Raw genomic sequence first — 24,350 nt, 5'->3', positions numbered from 1 at the left:
TCACCCCTAAACCTTGTGAAAGCCTGGCTCTGAAACTCTGGTTTTTACCATCTTGGAATTTCTCATGTTTCACTTCTGTACCTCCATTAACGCAGTTAGCTGCGCAGCGCTGTGAGAGTCCCGGCAGGATTTGGAGTCGGTGGGAGCGCCGGCACGTTTCCCTGGGCAGAAAATCGCGCTGTTACGGCTGCAGGCCGTCTGGGTGGAAGCTAGCTTGTTTCTGGCCAGCGAGGGTGTAGAAGGAGAAGTCAAAGTATGCATGCGCCCATCACGGTGAGACACTCGTGGATAGGGAATTTGCATATTCATAACATTAAGGGATTTGAATATCATGTGCTGCTGAAGGGGTGGGAGTCCGAAAGAAAACTAGAGGCCCAAAACGTGTGGGAGGCCAGAAAGAAGAGTGGAGGCTGAAGAAGGGTGGGAGACCAATAAGAAGAACAGAGACCGAAAAGGAGTGGGAGGCCAAGACGGCATGGGAGGTCGGCAAGGAAAGTAGAGGCCAAGAAGGGGAGGCTGGAAAAGTTTGAGGGCGAGAAAAAGGCGTGGGAGGCAGAAAAGGTTGGGAGGCCAAAATAAGCCTGTATCATAGGTCCAACCGGTCCTATTTTGCTCTCCTTTTCCTCTCTGCATCCTCCGGAAGGAGTGGATCCGCCGACTGTTTAGCTGGAGACTCGGCCTTATGAAGTGGCTTAGGGACAAATGCCTGTTATTTTGGCGCACTCGTTATTTCCGTTGGTGCATAGTTTCAGCACGTAACGTTTTGGTTTCCAGCAGAAAGCATTTCTTTAAATTGTTTGAAATGTTGGTTGTTACGGACGTACAGATGAGCAGTAGCGCTGCCTGTCAGGTAGGCGTTGGCTGCCTTAAAACACCATCCTCTAAGATCACCATAAAGATGTTTCCTCAATTCACGGAAGAAACAGTGCTCTCCTGACTGCTTTTGCAGGGGCTGGAGAAAGCTAGAAGCAGTTGGGGGTAACAGAAGGGATAACGTATGCACTTTAATGAGGCATTTCTAAAACAGGTATGTTAGAGTCCCTAGAACATTTAAGAGGAACACGTGATGACACAACGATATGAGCACAGTCTCTTTTCTTTTTGCCCGATGTAATTGAAGGATACACGGGCTGGTGGTTACGGGGCATTTATGTATTTGGGTGAAGCTTTCAGACATCATTTGTCTCAAGTACAAACTAATCTGATTTGAGATAACTGTGTCCTGACACAAGAAGTGTAAAGGAAAGGAGAGCAAAACAGTAAGAAGAAGAGTTGAAGATGGGCGGCTCTTCCTGGAGATCAGCGCGGACAGTGACCACCTTGAAACCTTCCTCTGCTGCGCTGGTGAGAGCTCGCAGAGCAGGGCTGTCTGGTGCTGAGGGCCTGGCGGGTGGCGAGGGCTTCTGTGCTGCTCTGGCAGCTGGGTCATGAGGACGCCATGTGAAAAGGAAATGTTGCAAGAGATGTCAGGTTCTGTATGCAAAAAGCTTGCAGAGCCAAAGGGGGTGTTTGATCTCTCTCTCTCTTTACGCTGAAGCCCGATCGGTTGCCAAGTGTCTGTTTCTGCTCTGATGATTCCGTGTCTAGGTCGGGGCAGAGGGGAGCTCCTTCCAACCTTAGGCCTGGAATATATTTACCTGCCAACTGCTGCTGTCCAAACCGCTTTCTCAGCTCAGCTTGCGATGGGAGGAAAATTCCTCAGAGTGGCTCAGTGTAGGATGAGAATGTGAACTATGTCCAGGCTGAAGTCCATGGAACTCAAAAGCTGCCCCCATGTAGCTGTTTACTTTTTTTTCTAGTGGCTTCAAAGTTGGCTATTTGTCATTGAATGCATTTTTGCCTGAAATACTAATTGTCTGCCATCAGGAATAGGTAGCCTCTGTGAAAGGACCTGAGTGGAAGAAAATCCGTGTTGCTGAAGGTTGAGCGTGCGTGTCCAGAAAGAATTTTTTTTCTGAGCATTTTACAAGCGAGAGATTACCTTCCGAGGAAAAGCCTTGTTGTGACAAACCTTGCTTTTTATTTTGGATAGGCTGGGAAGGTAAATTCTGGTATAAAGGTCTAAAAGTAGCTGTCAGCTTGGTACCTGGCCTTCTGTTCTGAGCAGTGAGTGTCTCTGGTTAATCTCTTTAGCACTGTGCTGAGCTTGCAAGAGTGCTTTGGAGGCCATACTTTCACTGGCCCCAAACCAAATTATCTTAATTGCAAACCACTTATCTGTACTGATGGTTAGTCAACACAAATGTGACACAGCGCTCGTTAGAGTAGAAAATCAATGAGGTTTTAGCATGGGCTGGACGGAGATGTGCGGATTGATGGGGAAGGCTGGCTGGCGTCAGTATCTGGCACAGTGACGAGCCTGTGCCCGGAGCCTCCCCGCTCTGCGCTCGCAAGCAGAGCCCGGCATCGTCGGCCGTCGTTCCTAAGGCACCTGCCAGAAAGCGTCGGCTGCTCGCAGTCTCCTGGAGCCGCGGACCCCTGCGTTAGCTGGGCCTGTGTCTGCTGGCGGGTCTGGCGTCACGTACGTACCCGCGTGCATCGAGTTAGGTCGCTCGTGTTGCGGATCTCCTGGCTGTGGAACGCCACGGCGGGCAGGCCTGCAGCCTCGAGCGTCATTCCCGGCCTTGCCCTGGAGGCTGCTAGTGGTGATAATACGCACGCGTTGCTTCCCAAGGTTTTAGATGTCGGGAGCTGTGTATGTGTAAAGGGTAGGGGAGGAAGCAGGCAGCCAGCGAGTCTTAGACCTTCACCCACGTCACCCTCAATGAAATGCCCTTTATTGCCTGCCAGGAGGACGTATTCCCCCGCTAAGATAAGCTTATACTGACATGAAATTTTATTTAAGTTGGTTTTGGTGTAGCTCCCCACTCCCTGCCTTGTACCTGCACTAGCATCCATTTCACACTTTGGTGAATCAATTGAAACAAAGTTTGGAGAACAATGATGAAGGAAAAAAACCCACACTTTTCTGTTTGTTCGGTTCTCTGAACTGCCTCAGCACAGAGCTGAACAGGTACCAGTCCCAGGGCAGAGGAGGGAGGCAGCCAGGAGCAGCACAGCTGGGGACGGGATGGACTGCAACACACCGGTCTCACCTGTGTAGGTCAACTTACAGCAGCCTGGGACCACACTCTGGCACCTCGGAGGACACTTTCTGTGCTCTTTTCACCTTGGAGAAGTGTCTGTAACGTAATGCTGCGGGAATGATGGCTTGTGTAGCCGTGCTTTTCTTACGCTGCTGGGTTTTGACCCTTTGAGTCAGTGGTAGTGAGAAGTTTTAGTTTGCTAGAAGGTTCTGCAGTTGTACTGGGGGACTTTTGTGCCCTGGTGTGTGGGCTGACTGGCACTAAAACCTCCCAGCCTGTGGATGTGGAGCTAGGCCAGCTGTTTGGAACGTAAATGGTAATTAGTCGTCTTATAAGTGTTGGCTTTATTAAGATTTACAAATAGAAAACACTATCTCTATTCCACTTGTTGTAATGGGGATTCCCGGGCTGTAAGACTCGTTACAGCTCCCGGGCAGTACGGGAACTACGGGAACCGTCTGCCCGTGGAGCGCCTGCGTTGCCGTTGCCCATTAACACGGTATCGTTCAGGAACAGGGCAGCGCTGATAACGCTGGCACAGGCAGTCAGGGTAAGCGTGCTTAGTCGCTGAGTCAAGAGAAACCGGTGCCTGCTCTGCCTCTTGCCTATCCGTAGCCCAAGTCAGGGGGCTCCGGCTGGGCACGGGTGTCCGGTGCGTTTTGCTCTCTCCGGGGCCGATACGCCTCTGCCGCTTCCCCTCCTTCCCTCTGCGGCTGTGGAAGGGGGTTGGGAGAGCCAGTGCAGCGAGGGCACCCAGCCCAGCTGGGGATGCAGGGATGCCCGCTTTTGCACTGCTCTTCAGCAGCTCTAAAGGTTCCCGCAGGGCCCAAAAGTCCTTCGACTCTTCAGCAAGGTGTATGTGTGGGGTGGTAGGACAAGGTTACGGTGTTGCGGCATCCGAGCGTGATGTCGTGATCAACGCAGGCAGAAAGGGTAAGGGAGAAGGGATTAGTTTTGCTGCCAAAACCTTTCGTGCGAGAGGTTGGATCTGGACGTGTGCCCTTTCTGGGCATGCTTGCAGGTTCCTGCAGTCTGTAGCTGCCGTTGCTGTCACCACCAGCAGTGGCACCCAAGCAAACAAAATGTGGGAGCGCCATCCTGCAATAGAAACTTCAACAGGCTGTTTCTGGGTGGAACCGAAGCTCGGTGTGATTTAGCGGACTGTAGCCTCCATGTGAGGGTAGAAGGCAACCAAAAGTGGTTTGAACTGGGATCCTTTAAAGCATTGTTGCTAACACAGTCATGGGCAGCTGGATTGAACTATTTTGGAGCTTTACTCCTTTTCGATACCGTACTGAAGAGGGTTCATAACAAGCTAAAAAAGCTTGGCGATCGCTAGTGCACGCTCATATTTTTAGATGCTCTATTGATTTTTTTTTTTCCCTCAGAAAAGACATATTCTGGCAAAAGGCAACTAAAGAAACAACTTTAAAATGTGTGTACCGAACACAAAGGTATCACCCGGCAGGCACGCCGGAGCAGCAGGGGCAGTAATGGGTTAGCACCTGGATTAGTGACTTTTGGAGTAGTGGGGCTCCCGGGAAGGGTGGTACCTGCATGTAGCTACCCCTGTGACCCATCAGCTGTTCCAGCAGTTCTCCAGAAGGTGGAATTTGTCGGAAATCCAGACAAGTGTATGCTGCCTTTGTGCTGCCTATCGGAGACACCAGGAATCCTGAGAATGCAGAGGACTCTGAAATTCCAGTTCTGTGTGCTCGCGCTTCCCCTCCTCCTCCAGGGGCTAGTGGCAGCAGGGAGGGAGCTCAGGCTTGAACTGCTAAGTCAAAGAAGAGGAATTTGTGAATATATAGCCGATAACGCCCATCGCTCGCCCATCGCTTGCTGTGCTCTGCCGCTCGCCCCCCTCCCCCCCCCCGTTGTGGAAAGTGTGATTAAAGTCAGCCGTTCCGCCCTGACTGCCCGAACCATGCATACATGCACAAATGCCAGATTCTCTTCATTCCAGGCTGCTGACTTCAAGAAGGGCTTGCTCCGACACGCTGGAAATGAGGGCTGGCAGCTTCGTCTGCAACTCAAAGGCTTTATCTTTCTTAGACACTCTTCCTAACGTTTCCCACAAATACTGTTGTGCTGGTGGGAGCTGTTGTGTACCCGGGGCGCCATCGGGCGCTTATGAATAAAGCCCTGCGTTGTGTAACTCTCCCTAGAACAGGCGAGAACTTCACGGAGCAGCTGGCACCAGGCCCATAGGAGAGCTTGCTCTCCTTGCGCTTCAGCCTCATTGTTTGGGGAGCGGTAGGGAGAGTCAGCTCAGCCTTCTGATTCTTTTATCCCCCTACCAAAGGCTGGTGTTCTTCCCTTCACAAAACGTCTCCTGTCCAGCCTTCATCCCCCACTTTGACCCTTTCCATCAGCTGATGATGCATTCATCGCCAGCTTCCACAGCCTATTCCTGCGGCTCGTCCCTCGGCCTCTCTCCTCTCTGAGCTGAACTCCTGCCCGGGCATCCCTTCACTTCTTCCCCACTTTGCCATGGCAAGCACAAGTCCTTTGACTTCTTGGGTCATTCTGTCTCCACCAGCAGCTTCTGTTTGCCTGATCTTGCCTCCATTATTGCTTCGCTGCAGCTCCTGCTCAGCGAAGGATGCCAGCTGCGGCCACCTGTTCGGGTTTTTCTGCATGCGCTTCCAAGCTGTCTGCTAATGCTGCGTACGCAGTCCTGCACTCAGAGCATTTGTACTCCCTGAGCTGTCCTGCCTCAATCGATTGATGAACTCGGCCTTCAATAAATGCTTTCCCGGAGTGAAACCTATTTGAGAGATGGAGTAATGGTTCTAGAGAGCGTCTGTGCCAGCAACTGCAAGATGGCCAACCTCTTCTTTGGATGTTGTTCTTATTTCAAAGTGAGTATTGCAGCAAGTATATTTTTACATTCATATAATATTTAACATGTGAAATTGAGATAACTTTAAGCTTGATGCACTAAGGCATGCACTCTGCAAAAATGTATCATAAATCAGATTTGAGTAGTCGTTATGGTGCTGGCATGATTTCTGCTTAAAAGGCGATCTTTGATGTCAGCATCACACCGCTTCAGAAGCAGCTTGCCAGTGTAATTTCAGGTTGTGGAGGGTGCGTACATGTGTATATTTTCTAAAAACGGCTGCCCAGTACGTCACAGATTCCACAACCGACTGTTAGTAGACAAAACTTTTTTTTTCAATCTGGTTTTTGAGGAGGGCTGTTGCCACGGGGGCTGCGGCCTTGGCTTACGGCCAGAACGCTCGTCCTGTGGAGCAGCAACGGGATCCCACTACTCTCAGCTCCAGATCTTCGCTCCTGACCGCAGGACTGTGCTTTCTGGACACTGTGTGAAAAAGATTGGTGAAACAAAAACTCTCCTTTCCCCTTATCTAGCTTAGTACGTGCCAAGAGCATGCAGCTCTGAAGCAGCCGCGTAAGAGAATTAGAGTCAGTGTTGTAGCGAGGACTGCGAAGAAGAAGTCGCATGAAGAAGCTCCCATAGCATTTAACTTCCGTGTTTTATTCATCCTGGAGCAAGTGTAATTTAAAGTGACACCTCCATAATTGATGAAGTATCTTTTTACCATTTGTTTAATTACCAGTTTCAATGTCTAGAAAGCAGTGGATCAATAATTTACAGTGATGAACTTCCCGTGTCCCTCTGTTTTTCTAGTTCAGCCGTACAAACAATAGCTCCTGAGACAAACCCTCAAGTTTCGATGCTTTTCTTTTTCTTTGGGTGACTTAAAAGAGCTTAACCCTTTTTCCTGCCACAGGTGCACTCCGACGCACCAGAAGCTGATGGCGGAGCTCCCGCTGACCACAGTGAAGCGGGGTTAATCTAGGGCTTGCCGTGCACACTGCATCAGCTCTCATCTTTTTGCAGCCTCATCTCATTGCAGGGTGGCAAAGGCTGGGCTTGCGTTGTTGCTACGGGAGCAAATGATGCTGCCCTGGCAATATCAGAGCTCTGAGAACAGAGGACTGAAGCAAAGGAACCCAGTGCTGCTGCCTGCATTGTGTGTGTATTTCTTACATTATAGGCTCTGATAACACACTGATTTCCTATGGGAGATACCTGTTCTTGAGAATCCTGGACCCTTCTTTCAGGTTGGAGCTCAGATTCCCCCATGGCCCTGCATCCCTCACCTTCCCCAGGGGGGCCTAGAGAATCGACGCCGGTCGAATCAGAGGAGGGGAAGTGTTTTCCTCCCGGTGGGATGAGACTTCTGACAGTTCTGTCGCCGTCCTGGCTGCCAAGGGCAGTAGGGTTTGCTCAGACAGCATCAGATCAAAAGGTACCCGACTTCCATGGGATCTCCACACCCTGGCGTGTGTGGAATCGACTCCCACCTCCCCCTGGTAGCCTCAGGGCGGGAGGAGGCCGCTCGCTTTCTTGAGGATGTGCTGTTACCTGCATCCGCACACGTGGGCGCTTCCCCTTCTGCCTCTGATTCGAGGGGTGCCGGACCTCATCTTCGACGGAGGACAGAACGCTGCGGGACAGCGGGGATTTCTGTTGCTGCCACAACCAGCCGATCGTACCCAAGTAACGGGAGCTGTGGGTATAATGCCAGCGAATTCCTTCAGGGCTCTCGCTGGAGCCGGAGGTCACAGCTCAGGAGAGGTTTTCATTTACAGGGGAGATGTACAGGGTCAGCGGGAAGATGGCTGGGCCTGCCCGTGATTACCTATTTTGTCTGCCTCGGCAGGATTTATGCAGTTTTTCAATCACCCAATGTACTATAAGTAAATCAGAGAGAGAAGGGATTTGGGCTTTGCCACAGCTGGGGAATGAATGTTCCCATTCAGCGCACAGGCCCCTGTTTATCCAGATGTGGAACACGCATTCCTGAGACCACAAAGGAATGGGCTCCTTGCTTATTCTTTGGTGTGTATTTTGTCTTCGCTTTAGATTAAATCTGTGTCCCTGGCAATGCAGAAAATCTTGAATAAGGTGCAGAAAATTCAAGAAAGGCATCTTGAAAACGCTGTGAGCAGGGCAGTGTAGTTCTCCTGAGCGAGCGGGGAGCTGAAACCGTGTCTTGGAGATGACACATTCCTTACTCTCCAAAGGGTGCTTACTAAGTTGCAAGCCAGTGTTTTGTTGTGTTTTTCTTTTTTTTATCACCAGTGTGATTACTTCTTTTACTTCAAGAAAATCCTGATTAATGTAGTGTTGATTCAATAGGAGTATCAGTTTTTAAGATGTAGGAAAACAATATTCTGGATCATTTGCTGAGTGCAGGCTGATGCCGGTGGGTGTGGGATGTCCTTCTGAAACGATGCCTGTATTTTCCAAGCATCCTGGCACACTTTTGCCAACATGATGGCAACTCCTCGTTAACTGAGGATAGATCTATTTTGGGATAAAAATGTTTGCAATTCACAAAAACATTAAAGACTCTGTTCACTGTGGGGTCCTTGGGGTCCTGCCAGGCTGGTCAGCGGGGGATTACCTCAGAGAGCACCCTTCATCTGGTGGCTTTTACCCTCGTTCTCGGAAGCACCAGGACGGGCGGGGTCAAGGGAAGCGGCGCAGACACACGCCAGCTGCAGCATCATCTGCCCACGTGCTCCTGTGGGTTGCCAGGCCTCGCGGCTGACACGCTGCCAGATAGCCAGTCTGCACTGTGTCTCTACTTTCCTTTCGTCTGCTTTTGGAAATGGCTCGGGACGTTTCTTTTAGCGCAGTCTGGCATTCCTGCAGATCGTTGGATAGTGTTGTTTTGGGTTCGTGATCTAGTTTTACTCCGGACTGTTGCTGAAACTCTTTCCTTAAACTTTCCGTAGGGGACTTATGCCATCACAATAAATGCAAAATGCTCTTTGTTCCCTTACAAAGAAGGGTTTGAAAAAAGTTCAGTACCATATGTGTTCCTGAGAGTTTCATTAGAACTTATTTATAACTTTTCACTGTCCCAAAATAACTGCCTGCCTTAGGCCAGCAAAGTCAGTTTGGGATGGGGTGGGGGGGGAAAGTGGTGGAAGTACAGATTGTGCCTGTAAGCTCTACACTTACAAATCATCAAATTAAAAACTACTCCTCTTGTTCGAATGTCTAAAGCATTGAATGCGCCCTTTCTCTGGGCTCACAGAACTTGGCTCCGCTCGGTATTTGTAGTTTGCTTGCAGCATTGCTAAGTTTGCATTAAAAAAGGGTCACACCCAGAAGGAAAATAAGAGCTTGTTTCTCTCAGGTATCACCCGCTTCTGGCAGCAGAAGGAAGCGTCGCCGGCTGGCGCGCTGTTTGTTCTTCCTGAGGAGCCCCAGCCCTTGCGTGGAGCAAACCTGGGACAGGTGCCATCGTGCCGGTCCAGAGTGGGGCCCCTAGCATCGTTTCCCTAAATCTGGGGCGCGAATTATACCGACGTGTACATCTTCCTGCTACTATAAACCTTCCATACTAAGGATTTTGTTAACCAACAAGAGCGGGGAGCAGGAGTAGTTGGGGCATCACTCGTGTGTGAGCTATTTGATAAAGAAACCCAGAATTTCAGGCAATATATTTCACGTTGGGTCCTCTCTCCTGTGCTTTTCAGGAAAGTTTTAGCCATTTGGCCTTTATTTTTCTCAACTGAAAGCTTGATTATACAAATATAGATGTTACCTGTGCTCCAACCTCCACATAGCAGAAAAGTTAATTTTGACAGCAAACTAGGAGTTCAGCGATAGCTTTATTCTGACTTTACGAAAAGGAAAAGCTTCACATTAACTAAAAGAAACGACTTCATTTGGCTGTTTTGGAGGGAGGTATTTCCTTTTAAACTATTTTTCACAGTCCCAAATTGTCTGGGCTTGGGTGTGGTTTGTCTTAATGCAAAACTGCATTGATGAAAGTGGTCAATTAAAAGAAAAAAGGACATCATAGGACAAGTCAGTCAAGTTTAGTTGTTTCCTATAAAGCAGTCTGATATAACAGATAAATCTGTTATTTGGATTTCTGTAAAATTACGTGTCGGCACAAGTAAGAATAATGTCATTCAGGTAGCCTTCCCCAGGCTTCAGATTTAACGCACTAAAGAAAATGAAGCAGCTTAAACTTACTGTTTTGGTATCAGCAGTTCTAAACAGACATTTCCTATATTTAGAGAAAAAATTTATGATTACCATTGGTGGCGTGGGGGAGACTTGGGATCCTGTCGATGTAACGTTAGTGGGGGTGGTTGATCTCTGCTTCCAGACTCCTGGTCTCATACCTGTGATGCGTCTCACTTTTTAGAGCCAAGACAAATACCTTATTTCTCCTGGAGCAGACTTCTTGAAACTGAAAAAACAACTTACCGACTGCATCCTTTGGCCTGGCATGAAACATAAGTAGAGAAGACGACAGCGTTAGGGTTCAGGGCTTAAAGCTGAGACTTTGTACTGACTTAAATGCACACGGAGCTAGTTCCCAAAACCTTGTTTTTTCCAAAATTAATCAACTTTCAGATACCACTGACCACAAGCAATACCAGCACAGGCCATCTTTTTGAATTGCTTTATAAATGTTGTGGAGCAGTTATTACATGAGAAAAGAGGCATAAGGGTGTTCAATAGAAACACTTTCTTGTAGTTGGTTTTCTCTAAGAGGCGTAACCACCTATGTTTATCGGTCCTGAAAAAAACCTGCCCGTGCCTGCACTTGTTTTCCCCCTTGCTGCGGAGGCAAGGATGTGAGATATTTAACTGGACAAAAAGTAAAGGTCAGTTTAAAAATCTTCAGGAATCAAGATGTCCCTAAAGATAAGTCAGATGCGAAACATCCTCTCGGGACAGAAGCGCTGTATGCCCTGGAAAGCTTAACACGCCCTTGAGCGCACACCCTTTGCTGGCCGGGTAGCGTGGGAACGAGGGCGAGGAACGAGCAGCTGGTGAAGAGCGTACCTGAGAGCCTGGCGACGCTGGCGCGATCCTCTGGGACGCGCCGGGAGCTGGGAACCTCAGCCACGTTCTCATCGGGACGGCGAAGCTCTGGGCGCTGAGATGTAGAAGAGGGGTTCTGCGGCCAGGACTGTCCTGCTGTCTCATCAGTGAGTCTTTCGTGAGGGTAGCCTAGATTGCTTTTTTTTTTGAAGGCGCTGAGCGTAACTTTGCTGTGGCAAACCGGCCGTTTCAGCTCAAGGAGGTCTTCCCAGCTAACATGTTGAAAACCTTGGCTGGGATTTGGCCTCGAGTTCCTCGAGAAGCCGGGCAGCCCTGCAGGGGCTGCATTTGTAGACAGAAGGGAGGTAGGATGTGTCAGGGCTGCAGATGCAAAAGCATTTGTACGTTTTGTCACGCACATCTATTGCTGTCAGAAAAAGGTCTGGGTGATAAACCTGCCTAGGAATGTATTTCGTACTGATTTCCCTGGCAGCTGTGGGACTGTGTCAGACTGTGTGTGCTCAGCAAGCTTCTCTGCACCGGGAGGTGAGAGCCGCTGGCCTTAGCCGAAGACAAAGCAGAGATGGAAAGATACCCCTCGCTGGGCATCACAGGGAAATGTTCCAGTTTTATCGCTTTATATCACAAAGGCCAGGCGAGGTCTTTGTGAGCATTGTTGTAGGAACTCCCTCTCATTTGTGTGTAAGAAGGGAAATCTGTCTTTAACTGGGCTTGCAGGTTTTGCGCCTGCTGGAGTGGCAGTGGAAAGCGTGCATCGGAGCTACGCTTGCAGCTCCGGGCTGCAGTCAGCCTGACGGTTTTGCTGAGGCGGGCGCAGCTGGTAGCCGTACGCAACTGTTTGCTGCTGAAACCGCTGGCCTGCGAGACACTAATGCGTGTAATTACGTGGGACACTTTGGAAATTAAGTGAAAAGGCTCCTTCCGCGGGTGCGCGGCATCCGTACAGTTTAAAACAAAGCGGGTAAGAGCGAGCTGTCCGGTTCACCAAATGCATCAGCAAGCTTGTGCTGCGCGGATCTGCTGCCCGGGGAGGGCAGGCAGGGGAGCTGTCAGCCTGCCTTCTGCAGCAGCACTGGCCACGTCATGCTTTGGGATGTGGCTGTGTCTTTTCCTGCCCTTTCCCTATCAGAGGTGTCCTCAGCCTTGCTTTGCAGGCGCTACTTAAAAGTCTGTTCTGCCTGTCTTTTTCCTCCCATGAAGAAAAGCAAGAGCATGATAGAAAAAGGACGTAGCAGCTCTAATCTGTACCTTTAGTTTTCTCCCTGGGGCTGTGGGAGAGGCCCTGCTCTGCTCAGGGGAGCAGAGTCACGGGTAGATGCTGTCCGTCTCTATGGGGGGAACCTTTGGTTGGCGTGTGCTGCCCTCCCGGAGAACACTGACGCGAGAAGAGCCCCGCTCTGCCGGTTGTGTCCCTCCTCAGTACTCTTGGATGCTCTTCTTCTCCAGACTGCAAACAGTTTAGTGCTGATCTGGCCTTATATAGTAATTTCCTATTATTAGAAACATTTCCTTGGGATCTTGCTCAGGCAGGGAGTAGCAGAGGGAAATCCTGTTTCCTTCATCTAACGTGCAGGCAAAGCACCCGTGGTCACTCTTTCCTTATCTAGTGTCGATAGAAGTTTTTGTTATGATATGCTTCCAATCTTAATCCCTTTCTAACGCTAAGGCTCTTCTCAGAAATGCAGGAAAAGACATTTGAAGGAATAGGAACTATCAGCCGCCAGCGTGGGCTGTGAAGTGTCACCTACAGCCTGTAAGTTCTGCCTGTTGTTTCTCAGCCATGTCTTTCTCCCTCAGATTTAGTCGTCCCAAGGCTTCGGAAAACCAATCCCCTCTTTCACGTTGGCTTGTGTGAAAAATAGTACGATGGGGCGTTTCAGCTGGGTCTGCCAAGGTATCTATTGATGGAAAGCTGATGGCCGTTTAAGAAAGAACAACAACTTTACACTAAGCAGGGAGAATTTTTTGCTTTTTATGCAACAAGAACGTGTTTTTAAAGGGGAGACTGGTCACTGAAAGCACAGAGATACACACGGGCTTCGAACACTTAATTTTTCCTTTGAAAACATTTTTTCCCCTTAAAAGGAAGATGCAGGTCCTGCCACTGGGAGTGACTGTTTAGAAAGTCAGCTGGGAGGAATGCACATCAGCTGAACTGAGTCAGGCTGTTTGTGCTAACGGCTCCGTCAAAACGGCTCCTCTTGTTTCTGCCGCAGGCTCTGCAGGGGAGCTGCTTAAAACGACTGTATCAAAGCGAGGGCAAAGCGATCGGACTGAATTAACTGCTGGTTTTAAACTCTCCGATACCGAAGTTAGCTCGGCAGTTGCCGCGGGGCGCGGGGCGGGCGGCGTGAGTTTGCAGCAGGGGCTCGCCGTCCCGTCGAGCGCCGCGGTTACGAAGCGGGGCTTCGTTCTGATGGTCGCTGCCGAAGCCAGTCACCCGTTTCTGTTTCACTGGCTCAGCAGAGAGCAACAACAAGGCAAATTTATCTCGGTTTGTTAGATTAACCCAGTTTTGGTTTTCGCTCGCGTCACAGACCCAGAATTATTGTGTGTGTGCGGGAGCCATAACTAAATACGAGCGCGGCGTATGTGCTTTTTAATCTGCCGTTTCTCAAACGCATCTATCGTCAAAGGTCTCAAAATAGTGAATAGCACTTACAGAGAAAGTGTACAAGTCCAAGGACGGGTGTGCGTCTCCGTCTTTGGTAATCTTCCATTTTTTTGGTAATATTCGTGTTTATTTGTGAAAGACTGAGCTTGGGAAGGAAAGAAGTCTAGCGTTCTCACTGTTGAAGCTTTCTTGAAACAGACAAAACCAGTATTGACAGTTTTAGGCATTACAAAGTGTGAATTAGAATCCAAAATAATAATTTAAATATTCTTTGTCTTCTGGTTTTTGAACCCTTTTGGCCACACCTAACGTATTTTTAAGGTTCTCTCTATAATTGTGCAAACACATTCACGCAGAATCGGGGAATTCAGAGAACTGGTGATGTCATGACGTTTGCAGTTAAATTAAGGAACTTTACCGTCTTGAGACACCTTCTGGGTGAGCATAGTGGGCTTTTGATTTGGCCTTTGTGGGTCTGCAGCTCCGTAACCGACCAGGAGCGTGGCGTCCGCGGGGAGCAGTGCCCTACGGCCAGGCGCCTGCCCCTCGCCGCTTGCTTGGGGACAGCTGGCTAGTCTGCACGGGGAGGGGAGAGGCATTCATACTGACAAAAAAAGGGTAGAAACCAGCCAATTCTTAGCAGAGCTGATGGTATGGGGAAGCGGTTCTGCCTCGTTACCCAGCCTGTGGCAATGTTTAGTGTTGGTTCTTTGGCAGGGTGTTGATTTACCCAGTTATCGTGCGGTCGAATGCTCATCCTCTGTGGGAACAGAGCTTTTTTTCCTAAGCCATGGGCCAAATGTCCTTCAGAACCTTGTTTCTGCTATAGGGTGCCTTAGGAATGCGAGGCATTTTAATCAGTTGTAGGTCAGTGTAGTCTGGACAGCGGGACACATGTGATAGGTTAAAGAAATTTCTATTTTTTGTTTAAGACGTTCCGTGACCTGCAAGAGGAAGGGCCCTCAAATTCCTGGCCTGTTGAGGGTGGTTTGTTTCCCATGGTAAGTTTGCCAAGTGCTTTCTAATTATGGAATGTGTGTTATTCTGTAGTTCTTCTGCAAGGCAGAAATAATGAATATTATAAAAATCCAGAAAAGATGATAGGCATTGGTAGATGAACTCGACACCTTTTGCTTCTGGAATAATGTAGATGTGATCCACGTTGATTTTTGCATAGCCCAAACCCAGGGCAGCACCTCTGACCTCCAGATTTTATCCGGCGCAGCGGAGTCTGCACAGCAGAGGGGAAGACTCGTTTGCTAATGCCATTTTCTGGGGCCAAACTCTTTTTTTTCTCCAGTAGAGCCGCTGCTCGCGGGTGTAGCTCGGCAAGTCACGGGCCGCTCTGTGAGCCTGTCGGAGCAGGGCTGGCAGGAAAGGCTTCCAGTCCCCCCGCTTTGAATGTCAGATGGTGTGCAGGGAATCAGCCGCTTATCAGCAACGAGCAGAGCAATCCCAGCGCTCCAAGCCAGGGTCTACGTGAGTCACTTCTAACTGGTGAGGCCTGGAAAACTTGATTCATCCCTCTGCCTGTGGTTGCCTGTGGTAGCGACACAGACCTAGCCGGCCTCAGCAGGAACCGCAGGCGAGGGCTGGGCTCTGCTGCTGGAAAGGAAGAGCCTGCGTTTATCACCTTTGTTGTCCGGGCTCGAGATCTTTTAAATCAAAATTAGGTTGGTTATCTCTGCTTCCCAATTGTTTTCCCCCCTCCCAGTTTAGGCTAACCCTCACAGAGGAGGGTTTTCCTCGCCAACAAGAGCTGGGCAGGAGTTTGGCTACAGAAAAAAGAAATGGTTTGAGTAAAGGTCTTCCCAGCGAATAAATAAATAAAAGGGCTCTCCTGCGTAAAAAAAAGCTGAGGGAAATGTATAAAAAATGCACTTCTGAATATTGGGCTTTTGTAAATTCTCCTCTTACGTGGCATTTTCAGTGATGAGATGTGTTCTGAGACGTGTTAGGAGGTGTAAACTAGGGGAAAGGGGAAGTTCTTGATGCGAAGGTAACTCTGCTAATACATAACTTAAAATTGTAACGTGAGTTTTATCGACTCTGTTGTTCGACTGCAGCCAGACTGAATTCAGAAATTTTGACGGAGGTCTGACATTCTCCTCCTGAAGATTTAGAGCTGCCGGGCTACAGCTCTAATTGTGCTTGGAAAGCTCCTGGCTCAGGGCTTGCATTTGTGGTTCCGTAGTGGCTGAGGTGGCTCAGCTTGGGAAACGTGGCGTGGGTGACCTTCGCTCTTACCTGTGCTCCTGCACTGGCTTCGGAGCACTGTCCCTGTCTTTCAGGGCTCTGAAATAGGCCAGCACTAAACCCACCTCTGAGATGTGCCTCTGTTAATCATCCACCTAACTCCCCGGTTGGTTGATAAGGAGTGAATAAAACCCATGCCAAATAGTTGCGCAAGAATTGAGAGGTACTACGAATAATGTTTCAGAATGGAATCTGATGAAGGAGAAGAGCTGGTGGCACCACAGATCTCTTCAGAAGCGTTACCCAAGCTTCATCCCAAATCCTTGTAGCTGCTGGCACCTTCCTCCCGTGACGAAGGGCATCCGCCACAGCGCAGGATCTCTGGGATCGATGCCTTGGGTCAGAGCTCAGTAGAGAGGAGTGCTGCACCGGAGCACCGGCAGCACCTGCCCTCCTGTCTGAGCGGTGGCCACGCGCAGTCGTCTTTTCCTTTAAAAAGCTCTAAAGTAAAGCAAGTGGCTTTTTGATTTAAATCTTTTAAAGCCTGACTTTACCCTTTCTGTAACAGAAGTTGAAAAGTGCATTTTGATAAGGAAAAATAAAACACAACCACCCTCTTTAAGTGGAGCTGACTCCAGGTAGTGCCAGTCATGAAGCATCCGCAGTTGAGCTTGGGAATGATTTGATGGCTCTGTGCGTCCAGTGGTTAGAGAACCTGCAAAACTGGGCTGATGACTGCCACGAGGGACAACTTTAACTGGATTCCAGCAACTGAGCTGCTTGTAAGTGTTGGTTCTGGGCAGATGTGCAGAGTAGGGCTTGCTCAACTGACGTTCAGTGTGACAGCGCTTGCAATGGGATAGCTACATTTCAGAAGTATTTGAACAGGTGCAGGGGAGAGCCTGCAGCGTTCCCTCTCCAGATGATGATGCACAGCAGGGAAGATTATGTTTCCATTAATTTTTATAAGGTTCTTGTGGAAAATCAGGTGGTGTTTGGATCAGGCTGATGTTTGCTCAGTGGAGATGTGCCGCATGCATTAAGAGCAAATGAGCTCTGAAAACCCAGCTGACGAGTTTGTAGCGTTAGACTAAGTTTAAGACCTCCTAAGTGCAGGTGCGAGGTAGGTGTTTCGCCTCGTGCGTGTGGGCAGGGCCTTGTACGCTGTGGATGAACCTGCGTCTGGTCCGTAGCCGCGTGCCGCGCTCGTGGCTCGGTGTGGAGCCCCGTATTACAGATCGCCTGGAGGGGGGTCCGTCGGGAGGGTGGTACAAAGGAGAAATGGGTGGCCGTGTGCTTTGTGCAGCTTATGATTGTCTGTGCTGGGAGACTGGCAGGCAGAAACCCGTTACCTTCGTTAGCTGCTGTGAGTCAGATCAAACGGCTAATTTTGTAGTCACTGCTGTTTGGAAACGGACGGTCCTCTGGCTCAGGGCAGCTCTCGTCTCCTTCAGGGGTCTCCGGCCTCCCGTGCAGCTGCCAGAGAGCAGCTTCCTACGCTCCTGACCTGAAATACCTGCAGGGTGGGCCCTGTGCCGGGGCGATGGGCTGTCCGTAGCAGAACTGCGGCTTTGTTTGCTGTGCTTGTGATTCGTTTTGGGATGGACACACAGCTTAGACCGTTGAGGAGCAAAATAATGAATGGAAACACAGAATAATTTTAGGTTGGAAGTGACCTGTGGAGATCTCTGGTCCAACCCCGCTTCCAAGCAGGGCCAGTTTAGATCAGGTTGCTCAGGCATTGTCTGGTTGAGTCTTGAATGCTTGAGTCCCAGGATGGAGTTTCACAACTTCTTGGGGCTCCTGTTCCAGTATTTGACAGTGCTCGTTGTGAAAAAAGTTTCCCAATATCTCACTGGAATTTCCCTTCTTCAGCTTGCATCCATTGCCTCCCGTCCTTCCACTTTCCACCTAATGCTAGCGAAGGCTGCGTGTACGTGTCGTTTTTTGTCAGAATGCCCTCGCCTCTGGGCGGTGCTGGGTTTTCACACTCTTTCTGTAGCTATGGCCATTAATTTTTCATGCGAGACCAAACCCTGATGGCCTCAGAGACAGGTAAATGTACCACTTCTGTTTGCAAGGGCTGGAGAAAAAGGGCAGCGGTGGCTTGACTGTGTCCTGCGAGGAAGGGTCTTACATGGTTGTTCTGCCGCGAGGACCTCGGAGACCTCCACACAGAGTGGCTGTTGGCCAATATGCTGCGCCCTTGCAAGGGCAGACAAGGCAAACTGTCTTACCCCTGGACTCTTTGTGGTCCTTCGATTTGCTGAGAGAGTGACTACAGGTGCAGTTGTAAGCCCAGGAGATTTTGCTGTGGTTGGGGTGAGTTGGGAGGGGGTCTGGGGAGCCCTCTGATACCGCTGCTGCCCTTTCGGTTCAAAAACTTGCCGTAATGGAGCCTATCGCATCCTGTTTGCTGTGGTTTTGCGTGTTGGGCTCTGCACCAGGTTTTCCAGTGCCTGTGATTACTTTTCTTTCCGTTTCTCCCTGCCGTTGGGCAGCGGGGGCTCCGCAGGCAGGCTGCAGGCAGAGGACGGCTGACTTATTTTTTCTCGGGCTGCCTCTCCTGACCTGCGCGCGTCCGGCACTCCTCTTCGGGAGGGGAGGAGAGTTCCTCTCCCCCTCCTTGGAAAACGCCCTCTCCAGGATGCTCCAGTAGGAGCTGGTGGGAGGGAGAGAGTTCTGACTGCACCGAAAATGTCATGAAAAAAAAAAAAGGGCAACTGACAGAAGAGAGAACTTGTCCTCAGATTCCTGCTTTTTGCAGCAGCTTAAACTAAGTCTCTGCAAGTGCTGCGGGAGCTGGCAGGAGGCGGACATGAAGTTCAGAGGCGCGGTAAGATTTATTCAGCTGTTTTGGTGGCTTTGCAGCTTTCAGACGCGGATCTAGTTTGAGACGAAGGGAGGTGAATTTTCAGCGTTTCAGCAGGAAAGTGAAATGCTTCAGCCTGCTTTGCGAAAGACCCCTTCGTTGGGAAGTTACATGAAAGGGGTTGAAATGGGATAAAAACCAGGAGGTACATGTTTTGAGGAGGAAGCCAAGGTGGGAGCTGAGAAAGTGGGAAGAGAGGGGTAAAGCTGGGCACTGCCATAGGGGAGAAGAAAGGGTGGAGCTTTCGCTTGGGTGGAAGAGGCACGAGGACGTGCATGTACCCCGTGCTGGTGCTGGGCTCTGCTTGCGCCCTTCCCAGGGACATGGGCTGCTTTCTCCGTGACTACCACCCTAGGGAATGGCAGGAAATACCTGCTTAAGGACTCACTGCCTCTCAGTTCCTCCGGGGTGTATTTACTTTAGCAAAATTTTGTCCGCATTTTAGCCACAACCAGAAAGCCTGGCTCTGCATACGGCATTGCAGGAACCCCCGGGAGCTTAGAGAAAGGAGTAGGTGGCAGAAGGTTGGGAAGACTAGGGTAGTTACCTGGAAAAAGAGATGAGTAAGAGAGGAAGAAAAAATTATATATATATATATACACACACAATGGTGCAGTGGAGAGCACAGATTGTGAGCTCCCTTTTTCTGTGTTCTAACATAGGAAGAGGGACATTCAGTTAAGTTAAAAGTTGCCAAAGAGATGCAAAAATTCTTTTCATACAATGCATAATTGGGCCACAGAATTCACTGACACTGGAAGATGTTGAGGTCAGGAATGAGGGAGAGTTATAAAAATGAGTGTATGTGGGCTTTTGTCTGAATAAAAATGTTAAAGGCTTTAATTGGTAAACTTACCAAATTTAGGAAGAGAAGGATTGAAAACATCGTGTCTGTAGATGTAAGCATTCTGAGTTAGCGTGGGACTGGAGTATCCCCCACCTGCTCAAGCTAGAGATCCTTGCGTGTTTTCCCGAACAGTCTAGTGTTTACCACGGCCTGAGAAGGGGTCTTAGCGATGAAGGGAAGCGCAGAGCTTCTGGGGGACCCGCCTGGTGTCCCCGTCCCCCCCCGGCAGCGCACTGGAAGGTGGAGCAGAGGGTGCTCAGGGGGCTTGTGCTTGGCTGGCTGTTGGCGTGGAGGACTGCAGGAGCCCGCAAAGCTCTGTGCAGCGTGGATATGGAGATGCGATACATGGGAGCGCGGTGAGCAGTGATGTTGTCTAGGGTGGTGCTTGATATTCTCCGAGAGAGCGTGTGGGCGTGGAAGTGCCCTTCGCATGCCCTGGGAACGCACTGGGGTGCCTGTCCCGCGTGGAAAGTTCACTCTCTTAGAGAGACATAATGGTCCGAAATGGTTGCGTGGGGCGTGTGGAATCCAGCGAAGGTGGGAACGCAGGGGGAGGGGAAGGCCAGGGTGCTGCGAGCGCGTGAGACCCTCGGCTCTGGAGGTGGGAGGGGCAGAAGGGCCTGTGCGTTCAGCGGGGACCACAGCAGCACTTACGGGGGACGGCGAATAGGGTGCGGGATCAGCACCCCGTCGCTGCACGCTGGGCGGCGGGGGAGCACCTGCGTGCCGTGATTCCGATCTGTAGGCCGGTGTTGGGAGTTTCTGCTCCCCCTCACCTGCTCATCTGATCTGGAAGTCAGTGGCAGCCATTGCTTGGAAGGGCAGTGGTCTGAGGTTTTGCCTTTTATGCCATCTGCTTGTCCTCCGGAGCTACTGCGGGATGCCCGGGCCCGGGCCCCGAGGTCACAGGTAGCGCTGCTGCGCATACTGTCATCAGCAACGTCTTTTAACTACCAACAGCTTTTGTCATCTGCTCAGGAGCAAAAATGTCAGCCCCCTAAATATAGAAATTCAGTGTATTTACTTTTCCAGCCTTGGTGATCTTTCTGGTTTGCCCTGTTCATTTTTCTTACTGCTGTTTTATATTTAGCTTGTTGATTGAAATATCAGCATCCCCTCCTAGGGCTAAACATTCTTCTTCTCCTTCAAATCAGTTCTTGTAACTACTTTTTTCTTTTCACTACTAATGGCTTCTCTTTTTTCCTAACTTACTTCCCAGCTTTCCCGGCCCCCCACAAAAAGCAAAGTTTAGAAAATATAATTATGTTATATATAGAACAAATTTTATTACCTGCCTGCCATGCAAATCTCCATGGCTCGCTTTGGTTTCTGGTCCATCATAATTTGCATTTCTAATTTACATTTGAGCTCCTTTGATATGGTTTCTTACTATTCTAAATGTTACAAGTGTTACATGTCATTGATTAATATACTGAGTCATAATTAATTGCAGCAACATCCACACCCTGCATTATTGTTTTTCAAAAGATTAAATTTTTGCTTTCACAGTTCTAGCTCCCCCCCACCTACATGCATTTAATAGGTACTTAAAATAATGCACAAGTGCGATACATCGCTCACATTTCCCATTCTGGTTTGCATTTTAGGGTGGGAGATTAAATGGTTCTGTAGTTTGGACAGCGAGGGAGGCAGAACTTTAACTTCTAGGCAGTTTGCTAATGGGCATGTAGCGCATCTTTGTGAGAGGAGAATAAGCTTGCTTACCCTAGGTTTCTGATTATTTTATGTTTTAATGTATTCCGGTTTGTCCCTACTTAAGATATGAAAGACTTCAGAATAAACTGTTTACAGAAATTCATCAAGGAAGTGACAATTCTCTCTCCTTACTACAATTTTTTGAATAGTCTATTCTGTAGCTAAATCCATTCAACATGTGTTTTAGGATCAGGAGGGAAGTATCAGAGAGGGAGAACCAGGTTCTGAGCATGGGCAAGTGCTCCCTGACTCCAGACATGCCTTTGTTGGCGATGTATTGCTCGAAAAGAAGCAAGAATAGAAACCGATTCTGTTATAAATGGTCCCTGAGTGGCAGCTGCTGACATGGTAGCCTTGTTTTGCAAGTTGGAGTTGTTCCCTTTACTAGTCTGTGTCACCAGAGTTGTTACCTTGTTTTGGTCCCATTTGAACTGACAGCTCTGATTTTTCCCAAGTCGTCGGCTCAGAACAGCTTACCGCCTTGCGGGAAATACTGCACCCAGCGGGCTTACGGAATTAAAGGCAAAATAAACATTTCATTTTGTTATTACATTTTTTCATTAAAGAATGAGGTTTGGGTCGTGTAGTTTACTGTCTGAGCTCAGGTGGCTTCAGAAAGCGCAGATGAATCCGTGTGGTTGGTTGCAGAGGGTTTTTACGTGAGATATGGAGCTGCTTCTCAGACAACCCCCTCTCCAGCCCGGCTGTTGACCAGCAGAGTTTTCCGTGTCCAGAATGTGCAGCTAACTTCCAGTGTGGCACGAGGGAGGAGGATCCGAAGTGGCTGCACTTGAGTCTGTCAGGGATTCGCTGGCAGGCGGCAAGCGCTTGACTAAGATCCTTGGTCCAGGTCCACCTCAGTTGTTTTCGTTATTGCCTTCTCCATGCAAAAGGAAAGGAGAGCTATCCCATTCTGCACCTCAGGAACTGAGGCTCTGGAGAAAAGAGTTGATTTTTGGCTGCTCTGCTGTCTAGCCCGTGCCGTGGCCAAGCCCGTGCCGTGGCCAAGCCCTCTCCCAGGCTGTAGAGTGGGGTAGAAATCGGAGGACTTTTTTTTTTCCCCTTCCTGCAGCTTAGGCATGGCAGTGAAGGATGTCGTACTGTCCAGGAGACAAATGTGATTTAACTGCCACCTCCCCACAAGAAGTTCGTTCTCGGTTCAGGCTTCTTATTGTCTTCCAGAATCTAATCTGAATTTTCCTTCCCGCTCGCATTTGGTTCTTGCCTGTTCTTCCGTTCCCGGCTTTGTAACTATTTCTGGTACCCGCAGATCAATCATCTTGCCCTTGATACCAAGATAAAGATGCCTGCCTCGTTCCGTACGGCGCCCGCTTCCTGCGGTCACTGTAGTGCGAGTCTCCGGGACTGCTGAGGGGATGCTGGCGAGGGTGTAAAAAGGCATTGTCAGAGGAAGACATTAAAACGTACGCTTTAGACGCTGAAGCAGAAATCTTGTTCACATCGTGTGACTTCCCCTTCTAAATCGGATGATTGTAAAGCTTCCCTGCTGCTTGCAAGGCCCTCCCTTTGAGAGCCCCACGTGTTCTCACGTGCGTCGCCCGCGGACGCTCCTGGAAGGAGCGGGAGGCGCTGCCAGGTGCTGCCTGTTCTCTCGGCGGTCAGCAGCGCCTGTGTCTGGAGCGGCTGTGCCGACACTCACCGTTCAGTTGCCCCTCTGGGAAAATCAAGGGAAATTTTGGTGTAAAGACTCCTTCCTACCCACGCGTTGGGCTACTGGGTATCGCACAGCCACAAGCAGCCCATGGACAAAGCAGCGGGGGAAGTTTCTTGCTCAGTTCATGTCATCCCTGAACTCCTCTGCTCGTAGGGTTGCCCTCCATCTTCCTTCACAAAGGAAGATTTCCCCGATGTGCTCGGAGTGACTGACTCAAGTGCTTCTGATTTTGTTGTGCAGAGCAAAAGGTCTTCGTTTTCATTGTTGAGGTGTATTAGATCTCCAAGTCCTAAGCAGAGGAAAGGCTTTATCATACTTTGGCATTTAGCATTGTTTAAAAGAAAAATATTTCTTTACACCTTCACAATAATGTGTCAGAAACTTACTAGTTCAGCTGAGGAAACTCTTTGGTATAGTCTTGAGTGCTTTTGTACTCCCAGGAGTTGCTTGCGAAGGGTATTTTCTGGTCTTGTTGACTCTGTTGTATGAACACAAAGAAAGGCTGGAACCTCAGCCAACGTAAACCTGGCTCTGCAGGCTGCGTCGAGCAGCACCAGTTTACACCAGCTGAAAGTCTTTCCCAAAATTTAATCACACGGAAGAAAAAGGCATGTGGAAGTAGTACCGCTTTGGTAATTGCACTGGCTTGGTCCCCACCATTCAGGAGTGACGGCTTTTCCTCTCCTGGCAGCGAGCCACTGTTGTGCTGACGGCTCTGGAGAAGAGATTAAAAGCAAAGAGTGGGTTAAAATAGTGTGGGAATGAGTCCCTTGGAACCGTACCTCGGGGTGGGTTTGGGAAGCGCCGTGGCAAAAGTCAGCTTGGACTCTCCCGAGCAGGAGCGGCCATCAGGCCAGTGGTTTTAGTAAGGGATAAAGGCCAGCGAGAGAAGAGACGGGCAAGCCTAAGCTCACGGGCACCAAGATCAGCTGGAGATTGCTCAGATTTTTGCAATTCCCTGTTTGCAGCCTGTGCTGGGTGGGGCGTTAGCAGGGTATGTCCTGCAAAGGTCGGGATTCTTAGCCTGGTCCTCCTTTGGTTTCCTGTAGGCAGGGTGAAGCGGCACGTGGCTGAGCTAACCTGAGTGCCTGTTGCTGTCAGACGGGCACCGGTGCTCCCTTGCGTCCTCGCCCTGGTCTGACGCTCGCCTTGATCCCACGGTGCCGTGATTCAGCTCACTACCTTCACAGAAAGCTGCCAGCTGCTTTTTTTCCTGGCCTTTGTTTTGCTGATTTAGTGAGTCGCATTGGTTCGGCTTAGAGACCGGGAGTCGCTTGCATTAACATGTGCCAGGGAGGCAAAGTCTAAAGGAGGGGATGTGTTTGGTTTGGTCGTGGTGAGCTGTTAGACTTTGCCTAACTTGCCTCTTAGGTGGTAGTTTCACAAGCACTTAAAAATGGCAGGCTCTGGCCCTGCTGCCTGCTCCTCCCTGCCTCCACTGTGGGCTCAGTCTTGTGCCACCGTATCTGTTGGCCGCTGTGAGTGATTA

At 49.7% G+C, this 24,350-nt stretch overlaps 1 protein-coding gene across 3 annotated transcripts in view; it reads left to right on the top strand.

The window, feature by feature from the left end:
* The window catches only part of MYO1C (myosin IC), a 55,896-nt gene that overhangs the window by 6,173 nt on the left and 25,373 nt on the right, over nt 1-24,350 (top strand). Inside the window, exon 1 of one of the 3 annotated variants that reach the window (XM_064467761.1) lies at nt 18,432-18,587. The exons of the other annotated variants lie outside the window; for them this stretch is intronic. Within the exon in view, the coding sequence (XP_064323831.1) occupies nt 18,570-18,587 (18 nt within the window). The 5' untranslated portion in view covers nt 18,432-18,569. Of the gene's footprint in view, nt 1-18,431; nt 18,588-24,350 lie in introns of those variants that run through there. 3 annotated transcript variants of the gene reach the window in all.

Source organism: Phalacrocorax carbo, chromosome 17 (genome assembly GCF_963921805.1).
Source record: "Phalacrocorax carbo chromosome 17, bPhaCar2.1, whole genome shotgun sequence".
NCBI classification, from domain to species: Eukaryota; Metazoa; Chordata; class Aves; order Suliformes; family Phalacrocoracidae; genus Phalacrocorax; species Phalacrocorax carbo.
The sequence above is the reverse complement of the archived record's forward strand: the minus strand, read 5'-3'. Positions and strand labels throughout refer to the sequence as shown.